The 27872-nt window shown below is 58.0% G+C and overlaps 1 protein-coding gene across 1 annotated transcript; it reads right to left on the bottom strand.

Moving 5' to 3' along the window:
• Positions 1-160: 160 nt before the first annotated feature.
• Positions 161-25873, bottom strand: sympk (symplekin). The gene is made up of 27 exons (XM_088627822.1): positions 25739-25873; positions 24282-24398; positions 23144-23209; positions 21630-21683; positions 21342-21415; positions 20658-20784; positions 18034-18283; positions 17784-17954; positions 17138-17377; positions 16719-16873; positions 16485-16635; positions 13945-14194; positions 13171-13321; positions 12831-13066; positions 12228-12309; positions 11666-11779; positions 10619-10766; positions 9882-10042; positions 9234-9342; positions 5990-6090; positions 5212-5302; positions 4878-4979; positions 4605-4792; positions 2868-3044; positions 2692-2781; positions 2327-2497; positions 161-1260 (listed from the first exon to the last, which is right to left on the bottom strand). Exons 2-27 carry the CDS (start codon positions 24390-24392, stop codon positions 1090-1092), a joined length of 3741 nt encoding a protein of 1246 aa, XP_088483948.1. The 5' UTR covers positions 24393-24398; positions 25739-25873; the 3' UTR covers positions 161-1089.
• Between the last annotated feature and the right edge of the window lie 1999 nt (positions 25874-27872).

Genomic DNA, 27872 nt, shown 5'->3' with positions numbered 1-27872 from the left:
AGTGGCGGGAGGGATGTCGGCACCTGCGGCTGTGTTTGTGTCTGCTCTGCTTTGTGCTAGGTGGTGTGCCGGGGCTCTCGTTGTCACGGCGGCAGGGTTTTGGCAAACAGCCCAAAGGGCCTGCTGGAGGTTCACATCTAGCAAAGCACAAGGGACAAACTTCCTTTTCAAACTCCAATTTAATACTCCGTGTTAAAAGATAGGTCAACCAAACAAAGTAAGAATAATAAACCAGGCAAGTCCTCGATATCACTTTTAACAGGAAAAAAACAAACATTTCTGCGTGTCATTGAACTAAGACGGAAATGGCTTTTCACAGTTGGATTTCCTGGCGGGAGGCAGGCCGTCTCTGGCCTTGAGCTGCTCTGATCCGGGTTCGGCTGCAGGACTGGCTCCCACTCAGAACGGGACCTGGGGTCGGGCTCAGGAGGGCAAGACAGGAGCAAAGAGTACTCGTGTGTACTGGAGTGTTCCAGTGTGTGAGCAGTGTTCAGGTCACGTCACGCCGTGCGTGCGTGCGTATGTAAGCGCAGTGTTCAGGTCATGTCACTCCGTGTGTGTGTGTGTGTGTGTGTGTGTGTGTGTGTGTGTGTGTGTGTGTGTGTGAGAGAGCAGTGTTCAGGTCATATCACACCGTGTGTGTGTGTGTGTGTGTGTGCGTGAGCAGTGTTCAGGTCATGTCACTCCGTGTGTGTGTGTGAGAGAGCAGTGTTCAGGTCATGTCACTCCGTGTGTGTGTGTGCGTGAGCAGTGTTCAGGTCATGGCACTGTGTGTGTACAGCGTTTGACAATGTGCAGGATAGTGTACAATGCCGGTGTGTGGGTTACACTTTGAAACACTCCAGACACGAATAGCACTTACCTAGACATCCTAACTGCCCTTTGGCTACTATAAACTCAGAAAAGAATTCTCTAAATAAACTTGACTGATACTTGACAACTTTGATTCCTCCTCATGAAATGAGCTCGTCTGAAGGGACCCCCAGTCTCCTGCCCCCCAACCACGCTCCGGCCCGCCTCCCATCCCTCGATCCCGGAGCCCTGCACGAGTCGAGATACTACGTTCTGTCCTCCCGCCTCTGCAGCGCATCAGACGGCCTCTCCTGCCTCGTCCCCAGGCGCCCCATCGCCACCCTTCTCCATGGGCTCCTGGGGTTGCTCGCCCTGGGGTGGGGTCTCCGTGACAGAGACCTCCATGGTCTCCTCCGGCTTCTCGGCGCTCACTGGGGTCAAGCTCTCCTCTGGGGTCAGGGGGTCATCCTGGGAGACAGGAAGGAGGGAGTCAGAGTGTGTGTGTGTGTGAGAGAGACAGGGGTTAACACACTGCAGAGCGAGAGAGGAGGGGTTAACACACGCACGCGCACTGCAGAAAGAGAGAGAGGAGGGGTTAACACACACACACACACGCACACACTGCAGAGAGAGAGAGAGGAGGGGTTAACACACACACACACGCGCACTGCAGAAAGAGAGAGAGGAGGGGTTAACACACGCACGCGCACTGCAGAAAGAGAGAGAGGAGGGGTTAACACACACACGCGCACTGCAGAAAGAGAGAGAGGAGGGGTTAACACACACACACACACGCACTGCAAAGAGAGAGAGGAGGGGTTAACACACACACACACACGCAATGCAAAGAGAGAGAGGAGGGGTTAACACACACACGCACACACTGCAGAGAGAGAGAGGAGGGGTTAACACACACGCGCACTGCAGAGAGAGAGGAGGGGTTAACACACGCACGCACACACACTGCAGAGAGAGAGGAGGGGTTAACACACACACGCACACACTGCAGAGAGAGAGAGGAGGGGTTAACACACACGCGCACTGCAGAAAGAGAGGAGGGGTTAACACACACACGCACTGGAAAGAGAGAGAGGAGGGGTTAACACACACACGCACTGCAAAGAGAGAGAGGAGGGGTTAACACACACACACACTGCAGAGAGAGAGGAGGGGTTAACACACACACACACTGCAGAGAGAGAGGAGGGGTTAACACACACACACACACACACACACACACTGCAGAGAGAGAGGAGGGGTTAACACACACACGCACACACTGCAGAGAGAGAGGAGGGGTTAACACACACACGCACACACTGCAGAGAGAGAGGAGGGGTTAACACACACACGCACACACTGCAGAGAGAGAGAGGAGGGGTTAACACACACACGCACACACTGCAGAGAGGAGGGGTTAACACACTGCAGAGAGAGGAGGGGTTAACACACTGCAGAGAGAGGAGGGGTTAACACACTGCAGAGAGAGGAGGGGTTAACACACACGCACACACCGGAGATGTGTAAGCTGTACCTTGATGGTTGGGGCTGGCGGCGTGTCCGGGCCGGGGGGGGCAAGCTCTTCCTCCCCTGCTTCCCGCAGCTCCATGGGCTCCTCCTCCTCAGCCAGGGTGGGGTTCTGTGCCGCCCGCGCCACCGCCACCGCCGCCGCCCCGTCCGCCAGCCCAGCGCCGCGTGGCTCCGCCTGGGGCAGAACGAGAGCCGAGGTCAGTGTCCTCAAGGCCCCCCGAGACCTCCACCCCGAGGTTTCACACCCAGGGGCGAAGGGTTGGCGTTGAGGGGGCGGTGCGCTCTCTCTCCCCACAGCCCCTCGGCTCCTCCGCCCACCCCACTGTCCCCCGGAGCTCCCCCCACCCCCTCGGCGCGGAGCCCACTCACCGCGTCCCTCTCGGGCGGCTGTCCCAGCTCCGGCTCCTGCTTGGCGCTGGCCTCCAGGACCGCCATGATGGAGGAGGGGATGTGTGCTTGCTGCACGAGGAGAGAGAGAGAGAGAGATCAGAGCTGGGCTGGGGGAGTTGAGGGGACTGCAGGAGGGGGGGGGCGAGGGGCCCTACCTGGTGCGGGGTGAAGGAGTGCACGTGGCCCAGCAGGGGCTCCCGGAGCTCGGGGCAGCGGTCGAACACGCTGGTCAGCTGCGGCGGGGGCAGCTGCAGCAGCACGCTGAAGGACTGGGGCTTGGTGCGCTGGCAGCACTTCACGAAGCCCTCCCACACCTTGGGGTACTTCCACACCTGGCGAGACACAGCGGCGCACACGGGTCACGGCGGCGTCGCGCCCACCCCGGCGGGGTGATGACAGCGTGCACGCCGCAGCGAGCTGGCAGTGTGTCGAGCGCGCTGGAAGCACGTCAGAGGTGCGTTATCTGTGCGCTGCTGCGTGTTTGTAGAGGGCTGTAGTGTGTCGGCAGCTTAGCGGTAGTATTTCTGTGGCGTGCTGGTTGTGTGCGGATAGCATGTCTTCAGTATTTGGCAGCGTGTTGGCAGTATTGCGGTGGTTTGTTTGCAGTATTTGGTAGTGTGTTTGCAGTATTTTGGCACCGTGTGGTGGTGTGATGGCAGTCTGACGGCGGTCTGTGTGCAGTATTTTGGCGATGGCGGTCTGTGTGCAGTATTTTGGCGATGGCGGTCTGTGTGCAGTATTTTGGCGATGGCGGTCTGTGTGCAGTATTTTGGCGATGGCGGTCCGTGTGCAGTATTTTGGCGGTGTGATGGCCGTCTGACGGCGGTCTGTGTGCAGTATTTTGGCGATGGCCGTCTGACGGCGGTCTGTGTGCAGTATTTTGACGATGGCAGTCTGACGGCGGTCTGTGTGCAGTATTTTGGCGATGGCAGTCTGACGGCGGTCTGTGTGCAGTATTTTGGCGATGGCCGTCTGACGGCGGTCTGTCTGCAGTATTTTGGCGATGGCAGTCCGACGGCGGTCTGTCTGCAGTATTTTGGCGGTGTGATGGCAGTCTGACGGCGGTCTGTGTGCAGTATTTTGGCGGTGTGATGGCAGTCTGACGGCGGTCTGTGTGCAGTATTTTGGCGGTGTGATGGAAGTCTGACGGCGGTCTGTGTGCAGTATTTTGGCGATGGCAGTCCGACGCCGGTCTGTGTGCAGTATTTTGGCGATGGCAGTCCGACGCCGGTCTGTGTGCAGTATTTTGGCGATGGCAGTCCGACGCCGGTCTGTGTGCAGTATTTTGGCGATGGCAGTCTGACGGCGGTCTGTGTGCAGTATTTTGGCGGTGTGATGGCCGTCTGACGGCGGTCTGTCTGCAGTATTTTGGCGATGGCAGTCCGACGGCGGTCTGTGTGCAGTATTTTGGCGATGGCAGTCTGACGGCGGTCCGTGTGCAGTATTTTGGCGATGGCAGTCTGACGGCGGTCCGTGTGCAGTATTTTGGCGATGGCAGTCTGACGGCGGCCCGTGTGCAGTATTTTGGCGATGGCCGTCTGATGGCGGTCTGTCTGCAGTATTTTGGCGATGGCAGTCCGACGGCGGTCTGTGTGCAGTATTTTGGCGATGGCAGTCCGACGGCGGTCCGTGTGCAGTATTTTGGCGATGGCAGTCTGACGGCGGTCCGTGTGCAGTATTTTGGCGATGGCAGTCTGACGGCGGTCCGTGTGCAGTATTTTGGCGATGGCAGTCTGACGGCGGTCTGTGTGCAGTATTTTGCCGATGACAGTCTGACGGCGGTCTGTGTGCAGTATTTTGGCGATGGCAGTCTGACGGCGGTCTGTGTGCAGTATTTTGGCGATGGCAGTCTGACGGCGGTCTGTCTGCAGTATTTTGGTGTGCGGGCAGACCTGCTTGGGGATGAGCCGGGACAGGATGTTCATGACGAAGCCGCCCAGCCGGGGGTACATGGTGAGGGACTGGATCACCGTGCGCATCAGCAGCATGGGCAGGGGGCTCTGCTCCATCAGCTGCTGCATCACCACCGCCAGCACCTCCGAGGTGTAGACGTTCCTCTCGCCGAAGCACAGGTTCGTGGCTGCAGGGCACAAGGCAGCAGCAGCTCAGGGGAGGGAGGAGGAGGAGGGGGTTAGGGAGGAAGAGGAGGAGGGCAGATAATTTACCTTTAATGATGGACTTCATGTCGCACTTGCTGGAGTCGATGTTGTGCAGGGCGATGAGGAGCTCGCCAGGAGTCAGCGGGGAGACCGAGGAGCTGCCCTCACCTACAACCGCAAGACACACAACTCACAGCACAACGCACACTGACCCATTACATATCACATGCCGGTACTGAGACACAACACCCACACCACTCACAGCACTTCACCAACACAAGGTACAGCGCTAAACAGAAAATGTCATGTTAAAAAAGACTACACACATCTTGACAATCTGCGCAGTTCCACACAGTAGGGGCGCGCGCACGCACACACACACACCGGCGGGGTGTCTTACTGTGCTGGGTGCCCAGGAGCCTGTTGAAGACCTCCTTCACGACGATGGGGTTCAGCTTGATCAGCTTGGGCAGCGCCTGGATCACCTCTTTCTGCGCAGACACGCACACACATAAAGAGGGATGACTCAGCGCGCGGGTCAGCAGCTCGCCGAGCACACAGCTGGCTCAGTCCACAAAGTGCACAAGCAAATGAGTGCGGCTGGGAGTCCGGGGATCAGGCACAGACCCCTGTCTGCACTGGTGATTGAGGGCCCAGTTGGAACAATGGTTCCCCTGGATCCGGATGGAGAATCACTGGTTTACAGAACCAATCCAGTGTGATCCGTCTGTGCCATGTATTATCAGACTCAGCTGCACGTCCGGAATAATAACTAATAATAAAACCTGCCACTTCCATACAGCTTTTCTGGACACTCCACTCAGAGCGCTTTACAGTAATGGGGATCCCCTCCACCACCACCAGTGTGTACCCCCACCTGGATGATGTGACAGCAGCCATAGTGCGCCAGTCCTCTCCCCACACACCAGCTCTCAGTGGGAGGAGAGCAGAGTGATGAAGCCAGTTCAGAGAGGGGGGTTATTAGGAGGCCATGATTGGTAAAGGCCAGGGGAAATGCGGCCAGGACACTGGGATAACACCCTAATGCCCTGGGAATTTTAATGACCACAGTTAGGACCTTGGTTTTACATCTCATCTGGAGGACAGTATAGTGATGGGGACACAGTAGACACATGGGGACACATCAGGGAACGCAGTGAAGAAGAGAGCGTCCTGACCTTCTCCAGTCCGTTGATGACAGGGATGAGAAAACGGACGTCCGGCACCCTCTTGTGGTAGAGATCCCTCACTCTCTCCACCAGCTCCGGGGAAGGTGGCACTGCAAGACAGGCACATGCAGACACCGATCAAGGAGCTGATCAGCTCTGTGCTGATGCAGAGAGAAACAGGCTGTGCTGTAATGCAGTGACACAGTAAGAGTCTGTCCTGAAACGCAGTGCGCAGTGACGCACCGCGCAGTAAGAGTCTGTCCTGAAACGCAGTGACGCAGTGCGCAGCAAGAGTCTGTCCTGAAACGCAGTGACGCAGTAAGAGTCTGTCCTAAAACGCAGTGACGCAGTAAGAGTCTGTCCTGAAACGCAGTGCGCAGTGACGCAGTGTGCAGTAAGTCTGTCCTGAAATGCAGTGAGGCAGTGACGCAGTGGGCAGTAAGAGTCTGTCCTGAAACGCAGTGACGCAGCGTGCAGTAAGAGTCTGTCCTGAAACGCAGTGACGCAGTAAGAGTCTGTCCTGAAACGCAGTGACGCAGTAAGAGTCTGTCCTGAAACGCAGTGACGCGGTGCGCAGTAAGAGTCTGTCCTGAGACGCAGTGATGCAGTAAGAGTCCGTCCTGAGACGCAGTGCGCAGTAAGAGTCTGTCCTGAAACGCAGTGCGCAGTAAGAGTCTGTCCTGAAACGCAGTGCGCAGTAAGAGTCTGTCCTGAGACGCAGTGACGCAGTAAGAGTCTGTCCTGAGACGCAGTGACGCAGTAAGAGTCTGTCCTGAAACACAGTGACGCAGTGCGCAGTAAGAGTCTGTCCTGAAACGCAGTGACGCAGTGCGCAGTAAGAGTCTGTCCTGAAACGCAGTGACGCAGCGCGCAGTAAGAGTCTGTCCTGAGACGCAGTGCGCAGTAAGAGTCTGTTCTGAGACGCAGTGACGCAGTAAGAGTCTGTCCTGAGACGCAGTGCGCAGTAAGAGTCTGTCCTGAGATGCAGTGCGCAGTAAGAGTCTGTCCTGAAACGCAGTGACGCAGTAAGAGTCTGTCCTGAAATGCAGTGACGCAGTGCGCAGTAAGAGTCCGTCCTGAGACGCAGTGACGCAGTAAGAGTCCGTCCTGAGACGCAGTGCGCAGTAAGAGTCTGTCCTGAAACGCAGTGACGCAGTGCGCAGTAAGAGTCCGTCCTGAAACGCAGTGACGCAGTAAGAGTCTGTCCTGAAACGCAGTGACGCAGTAAGAGTCTGTCCTGAAACGCAGTGACGCAGTGCGCAGTAAGAGTCCGTCCTGAGACGCAGTGACGCAGTAAGAGTCTGTCCTGAAACGCAGTGCGCAGTAAGAGTCTGTCCTGAAACGCAGTGACGCAGTGCGCCGTAAGAGTCCGTCCTGAGACGCAGTGACGCAGTGCGCAGTAAGAGTCCGTCCTGAGACGCAGTGACGCAGTAAGAGTCTGTCCTGAAACGCAGTGCGCAGTAAGAGTCTGTCCTGAAACGCAGTGACGCGGTGCGCAGTAAGAGTCCGTCCTGAAACGCAGTGACGCAGTAAGAGTCTGTCCTGAAACGCAGTGCGCAGTAAGAGTCTGTCCTGAAACGCAGTGACGCAGTGACGCAGTAAGAGTCTGTCCTGAAACGCAGTGACGCAGTAAGAGTCTGTCCTGAAACGCAGTGACGCAGTAAGAGTCTGTCCTGAAACGCAGTGACGCAGCGCGCAGTAAGAGTCTGACCTGAAACGCAGTGACGCGGTGCGCAGTAAGAGTCTGTCCTGAGACGCAGTGACGCAGTGCGCAGTAAGAGTCCGTCCTGAGACGCAGTGACGCAGTGCGCAGTAAGAGTCCGTCCTGAGACGCAGTGACGCAGTGCGCAGTAAGAGTCCGTCCTGAGACGCAGTGCGCAGTAAGAGTCTGTCCTGAGACGCAGTGACGCAGTAAGAGTCTGTCCTGAAACGCAGTGACGCGGTGCGCAGTAAGAGTCTGTCCTGAAACGCAGTGATGCAGTAAGAGTCTGTCCTGAGACACAGTGACGCAGTAAGAGTCTGTCCTGAAACACAGTGACGCAGTGCGCAGTAAGAGTCTGTCCTGAAACGCAGTGACGCAGCGCGCAGTAAGAGTCTGTCCTGAGACGCAGTGCGCAGTAAGAGTCTGTCCTGAGATGCAGTGCGCAGTAAGAGTCTGTCCTGAGACGCAGTAAGAGTCTGTCCTGAAACGCAGTGACGCAGTGCGCAGTAAGAGTCCGTCCTGAGACGCAGTGCGCAGTAAGAGTCCGTCCTGAGACGCAGTGCGCAGTAAGAGTCTGTCCTGAAACGCAGTGACGCAGTAAGAGTCCGTCCTGAGACGCAGTGCGCAGTAAGAGTCTGTCCTGAAACGCAGTGACGCAGTGCGCAGTAAGAGTCTGTCCTGAAACGCAGTGACGCAGTGCGCAGTAAGAGTCTGTCCTGAAACGCAGTGACGCAGTAAGAGTCTGTCCTGAAACGCAGTGACGCAGTGCGCAGTAAGAGTCTGTCCTGAGATGCAGTGCGCAGTAAGAGTCTGTCCTGAGACGCAGTGACGCAGTAAGAGTCTGTCCTGAAACGCAGTGACGCAGTGCGCAGTAAGAGTCCGTCCTGAGACGCAGTGACGCAGTAAGAGTCCGTCCTGAGACGCAGTGACGCAGTAAGAGTCTGTCCTGAAACGCAGTGCGCAGTAAGAGTCTGTCCTGAAACGCAGTGACGCGGTGCGCAGTAAGAGTCCGTCCTGAAACGCAGTGACGCAGTTAGAGTCTGTCCTGAAACGCAGTGCGCAGTAAGAGTCTGTCCTGAAACGCAGTGCGCAGTAAGAGTCTGTCCTGAAACGCAGTGCGCAGTAAGAGTCTGTCCTGAAACGCAGTGACGCAGTGCGCAGTAAGAGTCTGTCCTGAAACGCAGTGACGCAGTAAGAGTCTGTCCTGAAACGCAGTGACGCAGCGCGCAGTAAGAGTCTGACCTGAAACGCAGTGACGCGGTGCGCAGTAAGAGTCTGTCCTGAAACGCAGTGACGCAGTGCGCAGTAAGAGTCCGTCCTGAGACGCAGTGCGCAGTAAGAGTCCGTCCTGAGACGCAGTGCGCAGTAAGAGTCCGTCCTGAGACGCAGTGACGCAGTAAGAGTCTGTCCTGAAACGCAGTGACGCAGTGTGCAGTAAGAGTCTGTCCTGAAACGCAGTGCGCAGTAAGAGTCTGTCCTGAAACGCAGTGACGCAGTGCGCAGTAAGAGTCTGTCCTGAAATGCACTGTGCCACACCACTCTGTACTGTACCTTTGTCTGTGAGGATGTGCAGGCAGCGCGTCACCAGGGTCTCGGCGCCCTTGGGGCAGTTCTCCACCAGAAGCAGCAGCTCTGGCGAGTTCATCCCCATACCACGGATCTACAGACAGAGCAAAAACGGTGAGACAACAAGGAACAGACCCTGACCAAGTACAGGATCAGTGCCCACAGCCTGGCCATAGACACTGGACACAGACCTGACTGACTAGAGAGGACAGGCTCAGTGACCACAGCCTGGCCATAGACACTGGACACAGATAGACCTGACTGACCAGAGAGGACAGGCTCAGTGACCACAGCCTGGCCATAGAGGACAGGGAGTCCTCAGAGACCGGAGATGCACTTTCTGCTGCACTGGTAGATTAGACAAACATTATCTCCTATATATAACAAATCTAATCCCAGAATTCCCACAGCTGCCAGAATCAGAACAGCTTCAGTCCTACTGGGGAGGAAACTCAACAGAGCTGCAGCCCAGAGTGCGAGGAACAGACGTGAACCTGTCTCACAAGAAGTTTTTTATTGTAAAGGTTTTGCTAACTGGTATTGCTCGGGCAACACTGTGGTTCCCCAGTTGAGCCCCGAGAGCTGGGCTGGAGACTCGGAGCCCGGGAGAGAGAGAGAGGGGCGGCGCTGTACCGGCTGCTCGATGACGCGGAGCACGGTGCGCTTGATGTCGGCGATGGCCTCGGTGTAGACAGACGCCAGCTCGTGCACCAGGCGATGGTTGAGCGGCAGGAGAGAGAGATACAGGTACAGGCACTGCCGCACGGTCTCCTCCGTCCACGGGGCTGCCACCTCTGCGGGCGGACAGACGGGTGGTCAGGCAGACAGGCAGGAAGACGGGCAGACGGGCAGGCGGTCAGTCAGGGAGACGGGCAGGCGGTCAGTCAGGGAGACGGGCAGGCGGGCAGGCGGGCAGGCGGTCAGTCAGGGAGACGGGCAGGCGGTCAGTCAGGGAGACGGGCAGGCGGTCAGTCAGGGAGACGGGCAGACGGTCAGTCAGGGAGACGGGCAGACGGTCAGTCAGGGAGACGGGCAGACGGTCAGTCAGGGAGACGGGCAGACGGTCAGTCAGGGAGACGGGCAGACGGTCAGTCAGGGAGACGGGCAGACGGGCAGGCGGTCAGTCAGGGAGACGGGCAGGCGGGCAGGCGGTCAGTCAGGGAGACGGGCAGGCGGTCAGTCAGGGAGACGGGCAGGCGGTCAGTCAGGGAGACGGGCAGGCGGGCAGTCAGGGAGACGGGCAGGCGGGCAGTCAGGGAGACGGGCAGGCGGGCAGTCAGGGAGACGGGTGGGCGGGCAGTCAGGGAGACGGGTGGGCGGGCAGGGTAACTGTGTCCGCGTGGCCGTGTCGGGGGGTGTGCCTGCCTCACCAGTGTCCTTGTCGGCCCCGAACAGCAGGGACGGGGGGTTGGGGTGCACCAGCAGTTGCATGTAGTTGAGGGCGAACTTCTCAATGTAATCCCTCAGCTGGTCCTTCTCATACATCCGCTTGATAAAGGTCAGAGCGTGTGTGCGCACCTGCACAGAGGACACAGGGTCAGAGTGTGTGTGCGCACCTGCACAGAGGACACAGGGTCAGAGTGTGTGTGCGCACCTGCACAGAGGACACAGGGTCAGACAGAGAGAGGGTCAGAGTGCGTGTGCGCACCTGCACAGACAGGCACAGGGTCAGACAGAGAGAGGGTCAGAGTGTGTGTGCGCACCTGCACAGAGAGGCACAGGGTCAGACAGAGAGAGGGTCAGAGTGTGTGTGCGCACCTGCACAGACAGGCACAGGGTCAGACAGAGAGAGGGTCAGAGCGTGTGTGCGCACCTGCACAGAGGACACAGGGTCAGACAGAGAGAGGGTCAGAGTGTGTGTGCGCACCTGCACAGAGGACACAGGGTCAGACAGAGAGAGGGTCAGAGTGTGTGTGCGCACCTGCACAGAGGACACAGGGTCAGACAGAGAGAGGATCAGAGTGTGTGTGTGCACCTGTACAGAGAGGCACAGGGTCAGACAGAGAGAGGGTCAGAGTGTGTGTGCGCACCTGCACAGAGAGGCACAGGGTCAGAGTGTGTGTGTGCACCTGTACAGAGAGGCACAGGGTCAGACAGAGAGAGGGTCAGAGTGTGTGCGCGCACCTGCACAGAGAGGCACAGGGTCAGACAGGGTCACACACAGAGACAGAGAGACAGAGAGAGTCAGACAGAGACAGGGACAGGCACAGAGAGGGTCAGACAGGGTCACACACAGAGACAGAGAGAGTCAGACAGAGACAGGGTCAGGGTCAGTCTGACAGAGACAGAGACAGGCACAGAGGGGGGAGAGAAGGTAACACAAAAAGAAGAGACAGAGAGAGAGGGTCAGATAGAGACAGACAGAGAGAGGAGAGACAGGGTCAGACAGAGAATGACAGAGGGGTTTGTGTGGAGACCTTGTCCTTTTCGTGTGAGCTGAGGTCCAGCAGGACGTGGAGGTACTGGAATTGTCTTGAGGGCCTCTTCATGATGAGCTCCTTCAGCGTCGTCATGCCCAGGTAGACACGTGACTGCAACACAAACTGGACAGTTCACACGCAAGGCACCTACAACCACCTGTACACCCGGCGTGTCCACACACAGGGGCTCCAATAAGAGTGTGGACACCAGGCGTGTCCACACACAGGGGCTCCAATAAGAGTCTGGACACCAGGCGTGTCCACACACAGGGGCTCCAATAAGAGTCTGGACACCAGGCGTGTCCACACACAGGGGCTCCAATAAGAGTCTGGACACCAGGCGTGTCCACACACAGGGGCTCCAATAAGAGTCTGGACACCAGGCGTGTCCACACACAGGGGCTCCAATAAGAGTCTGGACACCAGGCGTGTCCACACACAGGGGCTCCAATAAGAGTCTGGACACCAGGCGTGTCCCCACACAGGGGCTCCATTTCAAAGCTCAACTGTTGTTGAGCAACAGTTCTACATTTGCAGGGGATGGGAGTGCCGTTCGTACCTCGTCCTCGCAGTAGCGGCGGATCACCTCCAGGGCGGACTCAGTTATCAGAGGAGCCTCCAGCACCAGCTTTGTGAAGAGCCTGGGAGAGGAGGAGGAGAGCCGAGATTCAGACAGCAGCAGCTGCCACGGGCTCGGGCTCGGCCCTGGGAGCCGAGCCTACTGGGCTGGGAGACGGCCGGGGAAAACCAGACTGCTGCTACAAGTCATGTCAAAAGAACCAGTAGGTGGCGCTCTTCCCTCTAAACCATTCCCAAATTCCCAAACCAGCGCCCCCGGATGGCGACCAGGAACCCTGAGCTCTCGGAGGGTCCATCCTTCGGATAACAGGACACTAAACTAAAATCCTGACCGCCCTGGCGCACAAGATCCCCTACTGGCACTATTGGCAAGACAGGGGATATCAGTCCCAGTGTCCTGGCTCATTTCTACACTGTGTTTGTACAGCCTGCCCTCCCTAAAGTTCCCCTGCTGCAGCTGGTGAGGTGATCCCTCTCTCCTCCCCTGATCTGCTGTGCTGCAGGTGCAGAACAGCTGCCCCCCAGTGGTGGGAGAAATGCCCCCCCCCCCCGTATGGACATGAAGTCCCCCCCCCCCCCTCACCCATCTCTCTGGTCTGGCTTCTCCTGCAGGCCGGACAGCAGCGTGATGAGGCAGTGGTCGTAGCCGTCCAGCAGGCCCTGCGGCCCCTGGCTCAGGTAGCTGTTGTACTCCTGGTAGAGCAGGGCGAAGGCCAGGTCGCTGCGGCCGCGGATGTCCTCCAGGGCGAAGGCCAGCACCTCGTCCTTCATCGCCCCGCCCAGTTGGGTCACCAGCCGGGACAGGAGCTTCACTCGCACCTGGGGCGGCGGGAGGGGGAAGGATCGGGAGAACGGCCGTGGTTAGAATGGCCAAACACTTCACCTGACTTGACCCCCCACCCCCCTCCTCCCCAGGGGCTCACGTGTGACATTCCGGAGCGGGCGATGGCCTTCTCCGACTCCAGGATGCGCTTGATGGACGTGTGGGTCATCTTCTCAGCCTGGGCCTCCGACAGGGGCTGGATCACGTCCGCCAGCCGGAACACCTTCTTGCGGCCACCGGCCCCGGACGCCCTGCGGCGGCGAGAGGAGAGGTCAGTTCACAGGCAGGGCACCTACAACCACCTGGACACCCGGCGTGTCCACACACAGGGCTCCAATAAGAGTCTGGACACCAGGTCTGTTCACACACAGGGGTCCAACACACAGGGGCACCAATAAGAGTCTGGACACCAGGCGTGTCCACACACAGGGCTCCAATAAGAGTCTGGACACCAGGTGTGTCCACACACAGGGACTCCAGTAAGAGTGTGGACACCAGGAGTGTCCACACACAGGGGCTCCAATAAGAGTCTGGACACCAGGCGTGTCCACACACAGGGCTCCAATAAGAGTCCGGACACCAGGCGTGTCCACACACAGGGCTCCAATAAGAGTCCGGACACCAGGAGTGTCCACACACAGGGGCTCCAATAAGAGTCCGGACACCAGGCGTGTCCACACACAGGGGCTCCAATAAGAGTCTGGACACCAGGCGTGTCCACACCCAGGGGCTCCAATAAGAGTGTGGACACCAGGCGTGTCCACATGCAGGGGCTCCAATAAGAGTGTGGACACCAGGTGTGTCCACACACAGGGGCTCCTATAAGAGTCTGGACACCAGGCATGGCGCCGGGGGGTGGGGCGGGGCGTCTCACTTGGTCTGGGCCGAGGGCAGGATGGGCTCGGGCAGCCTCTTGGCCTGGGGCGCTCCCGCCCCCTCCTCGTCCGGCGCCTGGCTCTTCCCGGCCTGGTACCCCCCCAGCACGGAGATGGCCTGGCCCAGGGACACGGCCGACACCCTGCGCTTGATGAGCACGCTGTCCGCCCGCGGCTCGGGCCCCATCTCGCCCTCCGCCGCGCACTCCTTCCCCGAGTCTTCCTCCCGAGTCTTCATCTGCTCCACGCCTGAGGAGGGGGGGGCAGAGACAGACAGACGGAAAGATAGATTGAGTGGGGGGATAGAGGGATGAAGAGAGACAGAGATAGCGAGAGAGTAAGAGACAAAAGGAGTAAAAGATGCAGAAAGGGGGAGAGAGAGAGACAGAGGAATTAGAGGAGAAAGAGTGTAAAGGCAGACAGAAAGAAATACCAGTCAGATCGACAGAGGGGTTTGTCTGTAACCCTCTGACTCTCCCCTATACCCCCCCCTCACCAGGCCCTCTCCCCTATCATCACCCCACCCCCCCTCACCAGGCCCTCTCCCCTATACCCCCCCTCACCAGGCCCTCTCCCCTATACCCCCCCTCACCAGGCCCTCTCCCCTATCATCACCCCCCTCACCAGGCCCTCTCCCCTATCATCACCCCCCCTCACCAGGCCCTCTCCCCTATCATCACCCCCCCTCACCAGGCCCTCTCCCCTATCATCACCCCCCCTCACCAGGCCCTCTCCCCTATCATCACCCCCCCTCACCAGGCCCTCTCCCCTATCATCACCCCACCCCCCCTCACCAGGCCCTCTCCCCTATACCCCCCCCTCACCAGGCCCTCTCCCCTATACCCCCCCTCACCAGGCCCTCTCCTCTATACCCCCCCTCACCAGGCCCTCTCCCCTATCATCACCCCCCCTCACCAGGCCCTCTCCCCTATCATCACCCCCCCTCACCAGGCCCTCTCCCCTATCATCACCCCCCCTCACCAGGCCCTCTCCCCTATCATCACCCCCCCTCACCAGGCCCTCTCCCCTATCATCACCCCCCCTCACCAGGCCCTCTCCCCTATCATCACCCCCCCTCACCAGGCCCTCTCCCCTATACCCCCCCTCACCAGGCCCTCTCCCCTATCATCACCCCCCCTCACCAGGCCCTCTCCCCTATCATCACCCCCCCTCACCAGGCCCTCTCCCATCATCACCCCCCCTCACCAGGCCCTCTCCCCTATACCCCCCCTCACCAGGCCCTCTCCCATCATCACCCCCCCCTCACCAGGCCCTCTCCCCTATCATCACCCCCCCTCCCCAGGCCCTCTCCCCTATCATCACCCCCCCTCACCAGGCCCTCTCCCCTATACCCCCCCTCACCAGGCCCTCTCCCCTATACCCCCCCTCACCAGGCCCTCTCCCCTATACCCCCCCTCACCAGGCCCTCTCCCCTATCATCACCCCCCCTCACCAGGCCCTCTCCCCTATCATCACCCCCCCTCACCAGGCCCTCTCCCCTATCATCACCCCCCCTCACCAGGCCCTCTCCCCTATCATCACCCCCCCCTCACCAGGCCCTCTCCCCTATCATCACCCCCCCTCACCAGGCCCTCTCCCCTATCATCACCCCCCCCTCACCAGGCCCTCTCCCCTATACCCCCCCTCACCAGGCCCTCTCCCCTATCATCACCCCCCCCTCACCAGGCCCTCTCCCCTATACCCCCCCTCACCAGGCCCTCTCCCCTATACCCCCCCTCACCAGGCCCTCTCCCCTATACCCCCCCTCACCAGGCCCTCTCCCCTATCATCACCCCACCCCCCCTCACCAGGCCCTCTCCCCTATCATCACCCCACCCCCCCTCACCAGGCCCTCTCCCCTATACCCCCCCTCACCAGGCCCTCTCCCCTATACCCCCCCTCACCAGGCCCTCTCCCCTATACCCCCCCTCACCAGGCCCTCTCCCCTATCATCACCCCCCCTCACCAGGCCCTCTCCCCTATCATCACCCCCCCTCACCAGGCCCTCTCCCCTATCATCACCCCCCCCTCACCAGGCCCTCTCCTCTATACCCCCCCTCACCAGGCCCTCTCCCCTATCATCACCCCCCTCACCAGGCCCTCTCCCCTATAATCACCCCCCCTCACCAGGCCCTCTCCCCTATACCCCCCCCCCCTCACCAGGCCCTCTCCTCTATACCCCCCCTCACCAGGCCCTCTCCCCTATCATCACCCCCCCCTCACCAGGCCCTCTCCCCTATACCCCCCCTCACCAGGCCCTCTCCCCTATCACCCTCCCCCCTCACCAGGCCCTCTCCCCTATCACCCTCCCCCCTCACCAGGCCCTCTCCCCTATACCCCCCCCCCTCACCAGGCCCTCTCCCCTATCATCACCCCCCCTCACCAGGCCCTCTCCCCTATCATCACCCCCCCTCACCAGGCCCTCTCCCCTATCATCACCCCCCCTCACCAGGCCCTCTCCCCTATACCCCCCCCCCCTCACCAGGCCCTCTCCCCTATACCCCCCTCACCAGGCCCTCTCCCCTATACCCCCCCTCACCAGGCCCTATCCCAGCGGCGGTCATCTGCGTGGCCATGAGCCTGCCCAAGTGCTTGATCTGGGCGTCGGTGCCGGCCGACTCCACGGGCGTGTAGGTGGCCTGGAAGGAGGCGGGCATGGAGTCGGGCAGGTAGACCATGCTGATCAGCACCTGGGCGACAGACAGACAGGGGGTCAGGGGTCAGGGGTCAGGCCCGCGCCGCGCCGGCGCACCCCTCCCCGTCCCGCCCTCACCAGGTTGGCCACGTTCTCCGGCGTGAGCAGCGGCAGCAGGAAGTCGGCGGTGACGTCGATGGCGGTGTGCGCGCCGGGGGCGGAGGAGGGCTTGGGCGCCGAGGCGGGCGCCGGCTCCAGGTCCTTGTCCTCGTCGTCCTCCACCAGGGACGGCTCTGAGCACACAGCACAGCACCGTGAGAGAGGGAGAGGAACAGAGAGCAAGAGGGAGGGGGGTGGAGAGAGAGGAAGAGGGAGAGGGACGGAGAGCAAGAGGGAGACAGAGGGATGGAGGGGAAGAGAGGGATGGAGAGGAACAGAGAGGAAGAGGGAGGGGGACGGAGGGGGAGGAAGAGGGAGACAGAGGGATGGAGAGGAAGAGAGGGATGGAGAGAAACAGAGAGGGAGAGGACGGAGGGGGAGTTGGGAAAAAAGCCCACCGATCTTGATCTTCTTGCCGCTGGGCTCGGCCTCGTGGCGCGGCCTCTTGCGCAGGTCGCGGGGCGCGGGCAGGCAGCGGGCGATGTCCTGCTGGGGGGTGCCCAGGTCCAGCAGCAGCGTGGTGATCTGGGCCTGGAACTCGGTGCTGCAGGGGTGCCGCAGCACGCTGAGCAGGTGCAGCTTCAGGTTCTTCCGCACGCTGCTCACCTGCGAGCGCGCCAGCGTGGGGGGCAGGTTCGCTGCGGCGAGAGGGAGGCTGTGACCACCCAGCGGGCACCGAACAGCACACGCTGTCATACTGCACACCGCCGTGCTGTGCGCCCACTTTGCTCACAGGCACCCCAACAACACGTGTGGCTTGCACACGCCACGCACACACCCTTGCTTTCCCAGCACGCACAGCCCACGCACAGCCCACGCACAGCCCACGCACAGCCCACGCACAGCCCACGCACAGCCCACGCACACACCCTTGCTTTCCCAGCACGCACACGCCACGCACACGCCACGCACACCCTTGCTTTCCCAGCACACACACGCCACACACACGCCACACACACGCCACACACACGCCACACACACGCCACACACACGCCACACACACGCCCCTGCTTTCCCGGCATGCACATACTCTCTCGCACTCACCGTGCAGGGTCTCGTAGGCCTGGATGACCTCGGACATGAACATGGGCCGTTGCCGGGCGATGGTCGCCAGGGAGCCCAGGGCGGCGGTGAGGTTGATGCTGGAGATGGCCGGGTGGACCATGAACTTCAGCAGCTGCTCCAGCGCGGCCTTGCCCTCCTCGCACAGCGTGTCTGGACACAGGGGGCAGACGGCGTGTGAGCCCAGCACCTCCTCCCCCCCTCCAGCCCCCTCCCCCTCCCGCTCCCTCACCGTATCGGATGTAGGGGTGGTCCCGGGGGACCTTGTCCAGGCTGATGTCCCCCTCCTGCTTGCGGGGGATGTCGGAGTCCGGCACGCGGGGCGACAGCGTGATGATGAGCGACTCGGTGAACTTGATGGCGTGGGTCCGCACCCCGTCGTTGTCGGAGTCCAGCAGCGCCAGCACGTCCTCCTTCATCTGGGTCACCATGTCCCAGCAGGCCTCCTGCAGCTCCGACACCGCCTTCGAGCGCACCAGCCACTGGCCGGGGGAGAGGGAGAGTCGGAATACAGGACAGGGCGGGAACAGCACGCGTTACACACTGTCCAGGGCGGCAGGCAGGGGCACCGTGTCCAGTCTGTGTTACACACTGTCCAGTACAACAGCCAGGTACAGCCCGCTTTACACACTGTCCCATGCAGTGTGAACAGTACAGTATCCAGGACTGACCAGTGTGCAGTGTGAACAGTACAGTGTCCAGGACTGACCAGTGTGCATGCTGCAGTGTGTTATACAGTGTGCAGTGTGAACAGTGCAGTGTCCAGGACTGACCAGTGTGCATGCTGCAGTGTGTGATACAGTGTGCAGTGTGAGCAGTACAGTATCCAGGACTGACCAGTGTGCAGTGTGAACAGTACAGTGTCCAGGACTGACCAGTGTGCATGCTGCAGTGTGTTATACAGTGTGCAGTGTGAACAGTGCAGTGTCCAGGACTGACCAGTGTGCATGCTGCAGTGTGTGATACAGTGTGCAGTGTGAACAGTACAGTATCCAGGACTGACCAGTGTGCATGCTGCAGTGTGTGATACAGTGTGCAGTGTGAACAGTACAGTGTCCAGGACTGACCAGTGTGCATGCTGCAGTGTGTGATACAGTGTGCAGTGTGAACAGTGCAGTGTCCAGGACTGACCAGTGTGCATGCTGCAGTGTGTGATACAGTGTGCAGTGTGAACAGTACAGTGTCCAGGACTGACCAGTGTGCATGCTGCAGTGTGTGATACAGTGTGCAGTGTGAACAGTACAGTGTCCAGGACTGACCAGTGTGCATGCTGCAGTGTGTGATACAGTGTGCAGTGTGAACAGTACAGTGTCCAGGACTGACCAGTGTGCATGCTGCAGTGTGTGATACAGTGTGCAGTGTGAGCAGTACAGTATCCAGGACTGACCAGTGTGCATGCTGCAGTGTGTGATACAGTGTGCAGTGTGAACAGTACAGTATCCAGGACTGACCAGTGTGCATGCTGCAGTGTGTGATACAGTGTGCAGTGTGAACAGTACAGTATCCAGGACTGACCAGTGTGCATGCTGCAGTGTGTTATACAGTGTGCAGTGGGAACAGTACTGTATCCAGGACTGACCAGTGTGCATGCTGCAGTGTGTGATACAGTGTGCAGTGTGAACAGTACAGTATCCAGGACTGACCAGTGTGCATGCTGCAGTGTGTGATACAGTGTGCAGTGTGAACAGTACAGTATCCAGGACTGACCAGTGTGCATGCTGCAGTGTGTTATACAGTGTGCAGTGTGAACAGTACTGTATCCAGGACTGACCAGTGTGCATGCTGCAGTGTGTGATACAGTGTGCAGTGTGAACAGTACTGTATCCAGGACTGACCAGTGTGCATGCTGCAGTGTGTGATACAGTGTGCAGTGTGAGCAGTACAGTATACAGGACTGACCAGTGTGCAGTGTGAACAGTACATTATCCAGGACTGACCAGTGTGCAGTGTGAACAGTACAGTGTCCAGGACTGACCAGTGTGCATGCTGCAGTGTGTGATACAGTGTGCAGTGTGAACAGTACAGTATCCAGGACTGACCAGTGTGCAGTGTGAGCAGTACAGTATCCAGGACTGACCAGTGTGCAGTGTGAACAGTACAGTGTCCAGGACTGACCAGTGTGCATGCTGCAGTGTGTGATACAGTGTGCAGTGTGAACAGTACAGTATCCAGGACTGACCAGTGTGCATGCTGCAGCGTGTTATACAGTGTGCAGTGTGAACAGTACAGTGTCCAGGACTGACCAGTGTGCATGCTGCAGTTTGTGATACAGTGTGCAGTGTGAGCAGTACAGTGTCCAGGACTGACCAGTGTGCATGCTGCAGTCTGTGATACAGTGTGCAGTGTGAGCAGTACAGTATCCAGGACTGACCAGTGTGCAGTGTGAACAGTACAGTATCCAGGACTGACCAGTGTGCATGCTGCAGTGTGTTATACAGTGTGCAGTGTGAACAGTGCAGTGTCCAGGACTGACCAGTGTGCATGCTGCAGTGTGTGATACAGTGTGCAGTGTGAACAGTACAGTGTCCAGGACTGACCAGTGTGCATGCTGCAGTGTGTGATACAGTGTGCAGTGTGAGCAGTACAGTATCCAGGACTGACCAGTGTGCATGCTGCAGTGTGTGATACAGTGTGCAGTGTGAGCAGTACAGTGTCCAGGACTGACCAGGGTGCATGCTGCAGTGTGTGATACAGTGTGCAGTGTGAACAGTACAGTGTCCAGGACTGACCAGTGTGCATGCTGCAGTGTGTGATACAGTGTGCAGTGTGAACAGTACTGTATCCAGGACTGACCAGTGTGCATGCTGCAGTGTGTGATACAGTGTGCAGTGTGAGCAGTACGGAAGGTATAATCACCTGCAGGGCCACCTTGTAGAGCTGCGTGAGGGTGAGGATGGCCTTCTTCACCACATTGACGCTCTCGTCCTTCAGCAGCATGTTGAGGTTGGCGATGAGCTTCAGCAGCAGCTCATTGTCCCGTTTGCTGTCGCAGGCGGAAAGCGCAGGATGAGCCCCGACCTCAGCTAGTGCCCGCTGACCCCGTCCGGCAGAGGCACGACAATCTCAGGGCTGTTAACCTCCCCCCCCCCCCCAACCCCCAGACCAACAGCATGGGCAGCAGAGCAACCGGATCGGCACCAAGCCCTGCCACATTAAAATGAGCACGTGCCCAGACGCGGTCATGCCAGTTTAAGCACCAGCCACCGGAACGGAGGTCCCCGTCCTGCCCTGCGCAATACACAGTGCACAATGCAGAAGGGCTGGGCTGTACACGACACCGCAGTCTGCGTGTGTTGGTGCCTGCTGTGCATCGTGCTAGGTGCTGTGTCATTTTGAGCTGCTGGGACGTGGAAGTAAGACACACTAAGTCAACAAGCGAAAGATAAAGGGGGGGACAGAAAAAGATATCCCTGAGTTTAGAAAGCAAGGAAACTTTAAAGCGGATGGAGAACATTTCTGGCTCGTAATCGGACTACGTGCTCTTGATGATCGTAAGTGATCCACGGGAGATCAAGCGATTTCACGGCAAGGGTCACTCACCACGCCTCCTCGATGAAGCCGATCACAAACTTGCGAACTTCCATGGACTTGTCCGTCTGGAACGCTATCATCTCCTGCGTGAAGCGGGAGGGATGGGACAGAGGAGAGAGCCGGGAATGAGAGAGGGGGGACTGGATCCGAAATCCCCGAGACTTGCCTGGGAAGAACTGCATCACAATCGCCAGGAAAGCCCCCGTTTCTTACGTGGGTATCATGACTTGGCAGTGATTTCAAACACTACTGCAGTACTCCCCTCCCCAGTCAGCACCTTCAGGACTCTGCACTTACGTCTAAGAAGTTGTCGAGGAGCGAGGGGTCCTTGTTGATGATCAGCTCCTGCACCTGTGGAGAGGAAACACCAGAGACACCAGACTGGGTGAGACCAAGCGACAGCGTCTGAAAGCGTCTCCCCGTGCGGGGGGCGCCCTGACTGCGGGGGGAACTCACCCTGCGGGGGCGCCCTGACTGCGGGGGTGCGATCCAGCCTGCGGGGGTGCCCTGACTGCGGGGGGAACTCACCCTGTGGAGGTACCCTGACTGCGGGGGTGCGATCCAGCCTGCGGGGGAGCCCTGACTGCGGGGGGAACTCACCCTGTGGGGGCGCCCTGACTGCGGTGGGAACTCACCCTGTGGGGGCGCCCTGACTGCGGGGGGAACTCACCCTGCGGGGGCGCCCTGACTGCGGGGGGAACTCACCCTGCGGGGGCGCCCTGACTGCGGGGGGAACTCACCCTGCGGGGGCGCCCTGACTGCGGGGGGAACTCACCCTGCGGGGGCGCCCTGACTGCGGGGGTGCGATCCAGCCTGCGGGGGAGCCCTGACTGCGGGGGGAACTCACCCTGCGAGGGCGCCCTGACTGCGGGGGTGCGATCCAGCCTGCGGGGGTGCCCTGACTGCGGGGGGAACTCACCCTGTGGAGGTACCCTGACTGCGGGGGTGCGATCCAGCCTGCGGGGGAGCCCTGACTGCGGGGGGAACTCACCCTGTGGGGGCGCCCTGACTGCGGTGGGAACTCACCCTGTGGGGGCGCCCTGACTGCGGGGGGAACTCACCCTGCGGGGGCGCCCTGACTGCGGGGGTGCTACCCAGCCTGCGGGGGGGAACTCACCCTGCGGGGGCGCCCTGACTGCGGGGGGAACTCACCCTGCGGGGGCGCCCTGACTGCGGGGGGAACTCACCCTGCGGGGGCGCCCTGACTGCGGGGGTGCGATCCAGCCTGCGGGGGAGCCCTGACTGCGGGGGGAACTCACCCTGCGGGGGCGCCCTGACTGCGGGGGTGCGATCCAGCCTGCGGGGGAGCCCTGACTGCGGGGGGAACTCACCCTGCGGGGGCGCCCTGACTGCGGGGGTGCGATCCAGCCTGCGGGGGAGCCCTGACTGCGGGGGGAACTCACCCTGCGGGGGCGCCCTGACTGCGGGGGTGCGATCCAGCCTGTGGGGGCGCCCTGACTGCGGGGGGAACTCACACTGCGGGGGTGACTACGATGTCCAGCTCGACCGGGTTGCAGTGTCGAGTGGGGTGCCCCTACCTGGTCCACCTGGTCTCTCTACCTGGCCCCTACCTGCTTCACTTCGCTCCTCTCGAGAGCGCAGGCGCAGGTCTCCAGCTCACACCCCCTCTCCCCGCTACATTGCACGCCATTGCGCAAAAACCTTCCGCTCGCGGGAGGCGCATTGTAACCGCCAGAGACGAGACCGCGTGCGAGGGGGTGAGGGCTCATCCAATGCACCTGGATGAACCCAAACGAGCCGCGACTGACTGGTTGGTTAGTGCCCGTCTCATCGGGCTGATCAGGACTGACCTGCTTCAGGACTGTGAGCTTGTTCTCTGTGGCAATCAGGGCAGCCTGGTTCAGCAGCTCCACCACCTGCAGGAGAAGAAAGAAGAGGGGAGGAGAGAAGCAGAGAGAGAGAGCAGTGGCAAGAGAAGAGAGGGGATAAAGTGACAGAGAACAGAAGAGAAACATCAGGATATTGAAGTTCCCGTTTTCACTGGACAGCCTCTGTCTTTGTGGCTGCAGTAGGACAGTGTGTGCAGTCTGTGGTGCATAGTTATCGTGTGGTGAGTTTGGTTCTATTAAGCATATACTGCAGTTATAGTTCAGGTGGGTAGCTGTGTCAGCATGCGTAGGCTGCAAAGGAACAAGTAATAGGTTTATTCCATGCTGAAAAAAAGAAGAAAGAGAACACAACGTTTCGGCCGTGGAACCTTCTTCAGGTGTGCTGAAGAACACTTCTTCAGGGCACACCTGAAGAAGGCTCCACGGCCGAAACGTTGTGTTCTCTTTCTTCTTTTTTTCAGCATGGAATAAACCTATTACTTGTTCCTTTACTGCAGTTATATGCCACTACAGTTTTAAGCTATCATGTGACTGTAGTGCAACCGATTAGCAATCAGTTAGCATGCTGTGTTTATATGGCAGAACGATACAGAGTTCAAGCCTCGCCTGGAGCAGTACATTTTACCAGCTATATAATTCTGCAGCTCACACCTGTAGACTGAAGTGCAGATGGAAAATTAAAGACCAAGATCCTGACTCTCTGTGGTCATTAAAAATTCCAGAGTTTCTTGAAAAGAGTAGAAGTGTCCTGAAATTTTCCCCTGGCCTTTACCAGTCATGGCCTCCTAATAATCCCCCTCTCTGAACTGGCTTCATCACTCTGCTCTCCTCCCCACCGAGAGCTGGTGTGTGGAGAGTGTACTGGTGCACTACGGCTGCCTTCGCTTCATGGGGCTGCACACTGGTGGGGGTCGTGGGATTCCCCATTACCTCTACAGCTCTCTGAGTGGAGAGTCCAGAAAAGCTCTATGGAAGTGGAGGGAATTTACTGTGGGCAACAGTAACTGTTGTGAACTGGGCGGCAACGGGTGTGTGCATTGTACGCTGTCCAGTGGAGCAGGCAGCTGTGCATCAGTGTGCGAGTGTGCAGTGTGAGTACCCTCTCGCTGGTGGTCATGTCGATGGCCGTGTCCTCCTCCCCGGCGAAGAACTGCGACGCCACGCTGGTCCTCACAGCGCCCCCTCCGGGCTCCCCGCCGCCCGCTGCCATCCTACCCTGCGCACACAGAGACAAGCGCACTGCTCACCTTCGATCCACAGGGGGCGCCACTGTTCGCTGTTTGCCGCCACCTGTGACCTCCTGTCGCTTTTCAGAACCGCGCAGAGCCTGGGTACTTCTACACAGGCCCATCATGACCCGCTCCTTGTGCCCGAAATCTGCAAAGTGGCACTGCAAGCCTCCACACTCTTGCCTGGTCAGGTCTGAGCCCGTCCCTGGTCACAGCCCCAACCTCACACTGTAGGATTCCTCCAGATCCCTGGTCATAGCCCCAACCTCACACTGTGAGATTCCTCCAGATCCCTGGTCACAGCCCAGCCTCACACTGTGGGATTCCTCCAGATCCCTGGTCGCAGCCCCAACCTCACACTGTGAGATTCCTCCAGATCCCTGGTCACAGCCCAACCTCACACTGTGAGATTCCTCCAGATCCCTGTTCACAGCCCAGCCTCACACTGCGGGATTCCTCCAGATCCCTGCTCATAGCCCAACCTCACACTGTGGGATTCCTCCGGATCCCTGGTCATAGCCCCACCCTCACACTGTGGGATTCCTCCAGATCCCTGGTCACAGCCCAGCCTCACACTGTGGAATTCCTCCAGATCCCTGGTCGCAGCCCAGCCTCACACTGCGGGATTCGTTCAGATCCCTGGTCACAGCCCCAACCTCACACTGTGGGATTCCTCCAGATCCCTGGTCACGCAGGCTCGACCCACAGGTGTCTGTGCAAGAACACAAATGAGAAGCTGCACCCGGACCGGTCTGGGCCACATTTTAATGATTGTTAAGAGTATTTCACGTTCAATGTGAACATTCCAGAAGAAATGTTCTCTGTTGTAGTACCTCTAACACTAATAATGTCGCTGATAATAACTTATTTAAACCACGGGCGAGACATGCCTGGGGTTAATTCCAGTTATTAACCACAGCCGCCTGCCACTGGTGTTAATAATAACGACGACGATGGCCTGTCCAGGGTAAATGCCGGTGTAAGCGGTGCATCAGGTGTTACAGGTAATGACAGCAATCCTTGTCCCTGAACCACCACGAACAACAGGGCATCTTCCGGTGACCGGAGGCTCTGCTGCACCCTGCTTTACGCGCAAGAGGAATTTCCTTCGACATCCAGAATGAAAAAGACAAGTTGTAAACGACACCATAAATCAGAAGCCTGACTTGAACCCAGCCTGGTTACAGTGTTTCCAGCACCGCGCTGTATCCCGCCACAACTTCCATGCCAATTAAACTAAGGAACGCTTAACACCTGATGTTAAATATTCGACACAACACTTTCGTCAGACCTCGTTAACACATGCGGTACAGGCCACAGATCTCACCTCGGGGAACTGATCCCTTTTTTAAAAAAGTAAGTCAACGAGCTGTTTCTCTGCCGAAGAATGTTTCTATCAGACCACAAACACATCTAGGAGGCCGCCATCTTGAAAAGCATCAAAGGAAATAAGGTCGTATCTCCCGCAATGTCTCCTGGGAAGTGTAGTTTATTGTAGAGGAAGGGGGGTGTCATCAGGAAACAATTTCCGGTGCTGTTAAAACCGCCTTTGCTTGCAACACGATTAAGTTTTATCAGACATTTAGCGGGAAAGAAAGGCGTGTGACTTATTTTATTTTTTCGTTAGTTCAGAAGCTTGTAAGAAATCATTTCAGAGCCTGATGTTTAAGAAATATTTTTTTACATGAGTGAGGCCGATTAGAAATGAATTAAGACTCTATCATGAAGAAGGCTCAGCAGCGCCTTTATTTCTTGAGGTGCCTCAAGCGATGGGGGATGCCAACACATGTGTTGGTGAACTTCTACCGCTGCACTATCGAGAGCGTCCTCACCAACGGGATCACCGTGTGGTATGGCAACACCTCTTCGCGAGAAAGAAAGGCACTGCAGAGAATGGTCAATATGGCCCAGAAGATCATCGGCTGCGGTCTCACCGAGATTAAACAGCTCTATGAGGACTGCTGCCGTGGTAGAATTCTGGCCATCACAGAGGACAGTCACCACCCAGGGCATGAGCTCTTCACCCCACTGCCCTCAGGCAAGAGATATAAGAGCATACGGACACTTACCACTAGATTCTTCAATAGCTTCTATCCACAAGCAGTGAGACTGGCGAACACATTTAGCCATCCCCCTCGGACCACACCTACACCATCACCATCTACCTCATTGTAATTTATTAATTGTACGTCTCCAGTCATTGTTTACACGTCTGTATTGTTTACATTCAAACTGTCTGCATGTTTACTTGCACATTGTCTATTGTTTGTTTGTACATTGTCTTGATGCACTGTTTGCACTTTGTTTTGTTTTTTACACTTGTTTTATAATCGAGAGACTTTCTGTAAGTAAGAATTCCATTGTACCAGTACCGGTTACATATGGCAATAAAGTTCAAGTTCAAGTTCAAGTTCAAGATGGGGCCATTCACCGGTTTATTTCCCTTGGTAGTCGCTAAATGATCCAGGGATCTCGTGTCTTGAATATGACGAGGGTATCGGCTTCAACATGGCCGCTTAGCTTGTTCCACTCTCCCACCACATTGTGGGTAAAGACCCGCCTCCTGTTCTCGGTTTCAAATGCGCTTCCCCGTAGTTTTCACTCGTGAGCCCCGGTTCGCGTTTCGCCGCGCATTCTGATGAAGTCCGCTAGGGCTGACTCTGCCCTCGAGGAATTTAAATACTATTATTCGGTCCTGTCATGGTCCTCTCTCTTGAAGACTAGAGAGATCGGGTTCCTTCAGCCTGCTGGTGTCGGATATTTCTTTAAACTCCGGAATGAGTCATAATTGTTCCAGTTTTCTCTGGCCTCATTCCTTCTTCTTCTTCTTCTTCTTCTTTTTCACAGCCTTAATTAGTCCCAGACTGTCCTGGGCTCAGCTGCTTTGGTTGCTCTTCTCCACTTGTCTCTGTCGAGCACATCTTCCTCACTCACTTCACACTCCTCCATATCTTTTCTCACACAATCCCTCCATCTCTTTCTAGGCCTGCCTCTCCCCCTGTTACCTTCCACCTCAAATCCCATTACCCTCTTTGTTACTTCCTCAACGTCCCTCCTCATGATCTGTCCATACCACTGTCACCTCGCCTCTCGCATCTTCTCAACTACATCCACCACCCTACATCGTCTACGGATTTCTTCATTTCTGATCTTATCCTTCATTGAAATCTGCAGAATCCATCTCAACATCCTCATTCCAGTGCAGCAATATCTGTTTTTTGGTGTCGCGGTGACCCAAATTGTATAAAATAGCTCAGGTGGGGAGCTGCGTCAGCATGCGTAGGCTGCAAAGGAACAAGTAAAGGTTTATTCCAGGCTGAAAAGAACGAAAACACAACGATTCGGCCATGGAGCCTTCTTCAGGTGTGAGGGTCTTCTTCAGGTCTTCTTCTTCCTCACACCTGAAGAAGGTTCCACGGCCGAAACGTTGCATTTTCTTTCTTCTTTTTTTCAGCATGGAA

The sequence above is a fragment of the Lepisosteus platostomus genome, chromosome 4 (genome assembly GCF_059453375.1).
Source record: "Lepisosteus platostomus isolate fLepPlt1 chromosome 4, fLepPlt1.hap1, whole genome shotgun sequence".
Taxonomy (NCBI): Eukaryota; Metazoa; Chordata; class Actinopteri; order Semionotiformes; family Lepisosteidae; genus Lepisosteus; species Lepisosteus platostomus.
This window is presented reverse-complemented; position numbering and strand designations above follow the sequence as displayed.

Excerpts from the sequence above, each read along its gene's own strand:
- sympk (XM_088627822.1), bottom strand. The coding sequence starts at position 24,392 with ATGGCAGCGGGCGGCGGGGAGCCCGGAGGGGGCGCTGTGAGGACCAGC. Across the intron at positions 13,067-13,170 it reads CCCGCTCCGGAATGTCACAC|GTGCGAGTGAAGCTCCTGTC; the intron begins GTGAGCCCCTGG and ends CCGCCGCCCCAG. Across the intron at positions 10,767-11,665 it reads GCTCACACGAAAAGGACAAG|GTGCGCACACACGCTCTGAC; the intron begins GTCTCCACACAA and ends TCCTCTGTGCAG.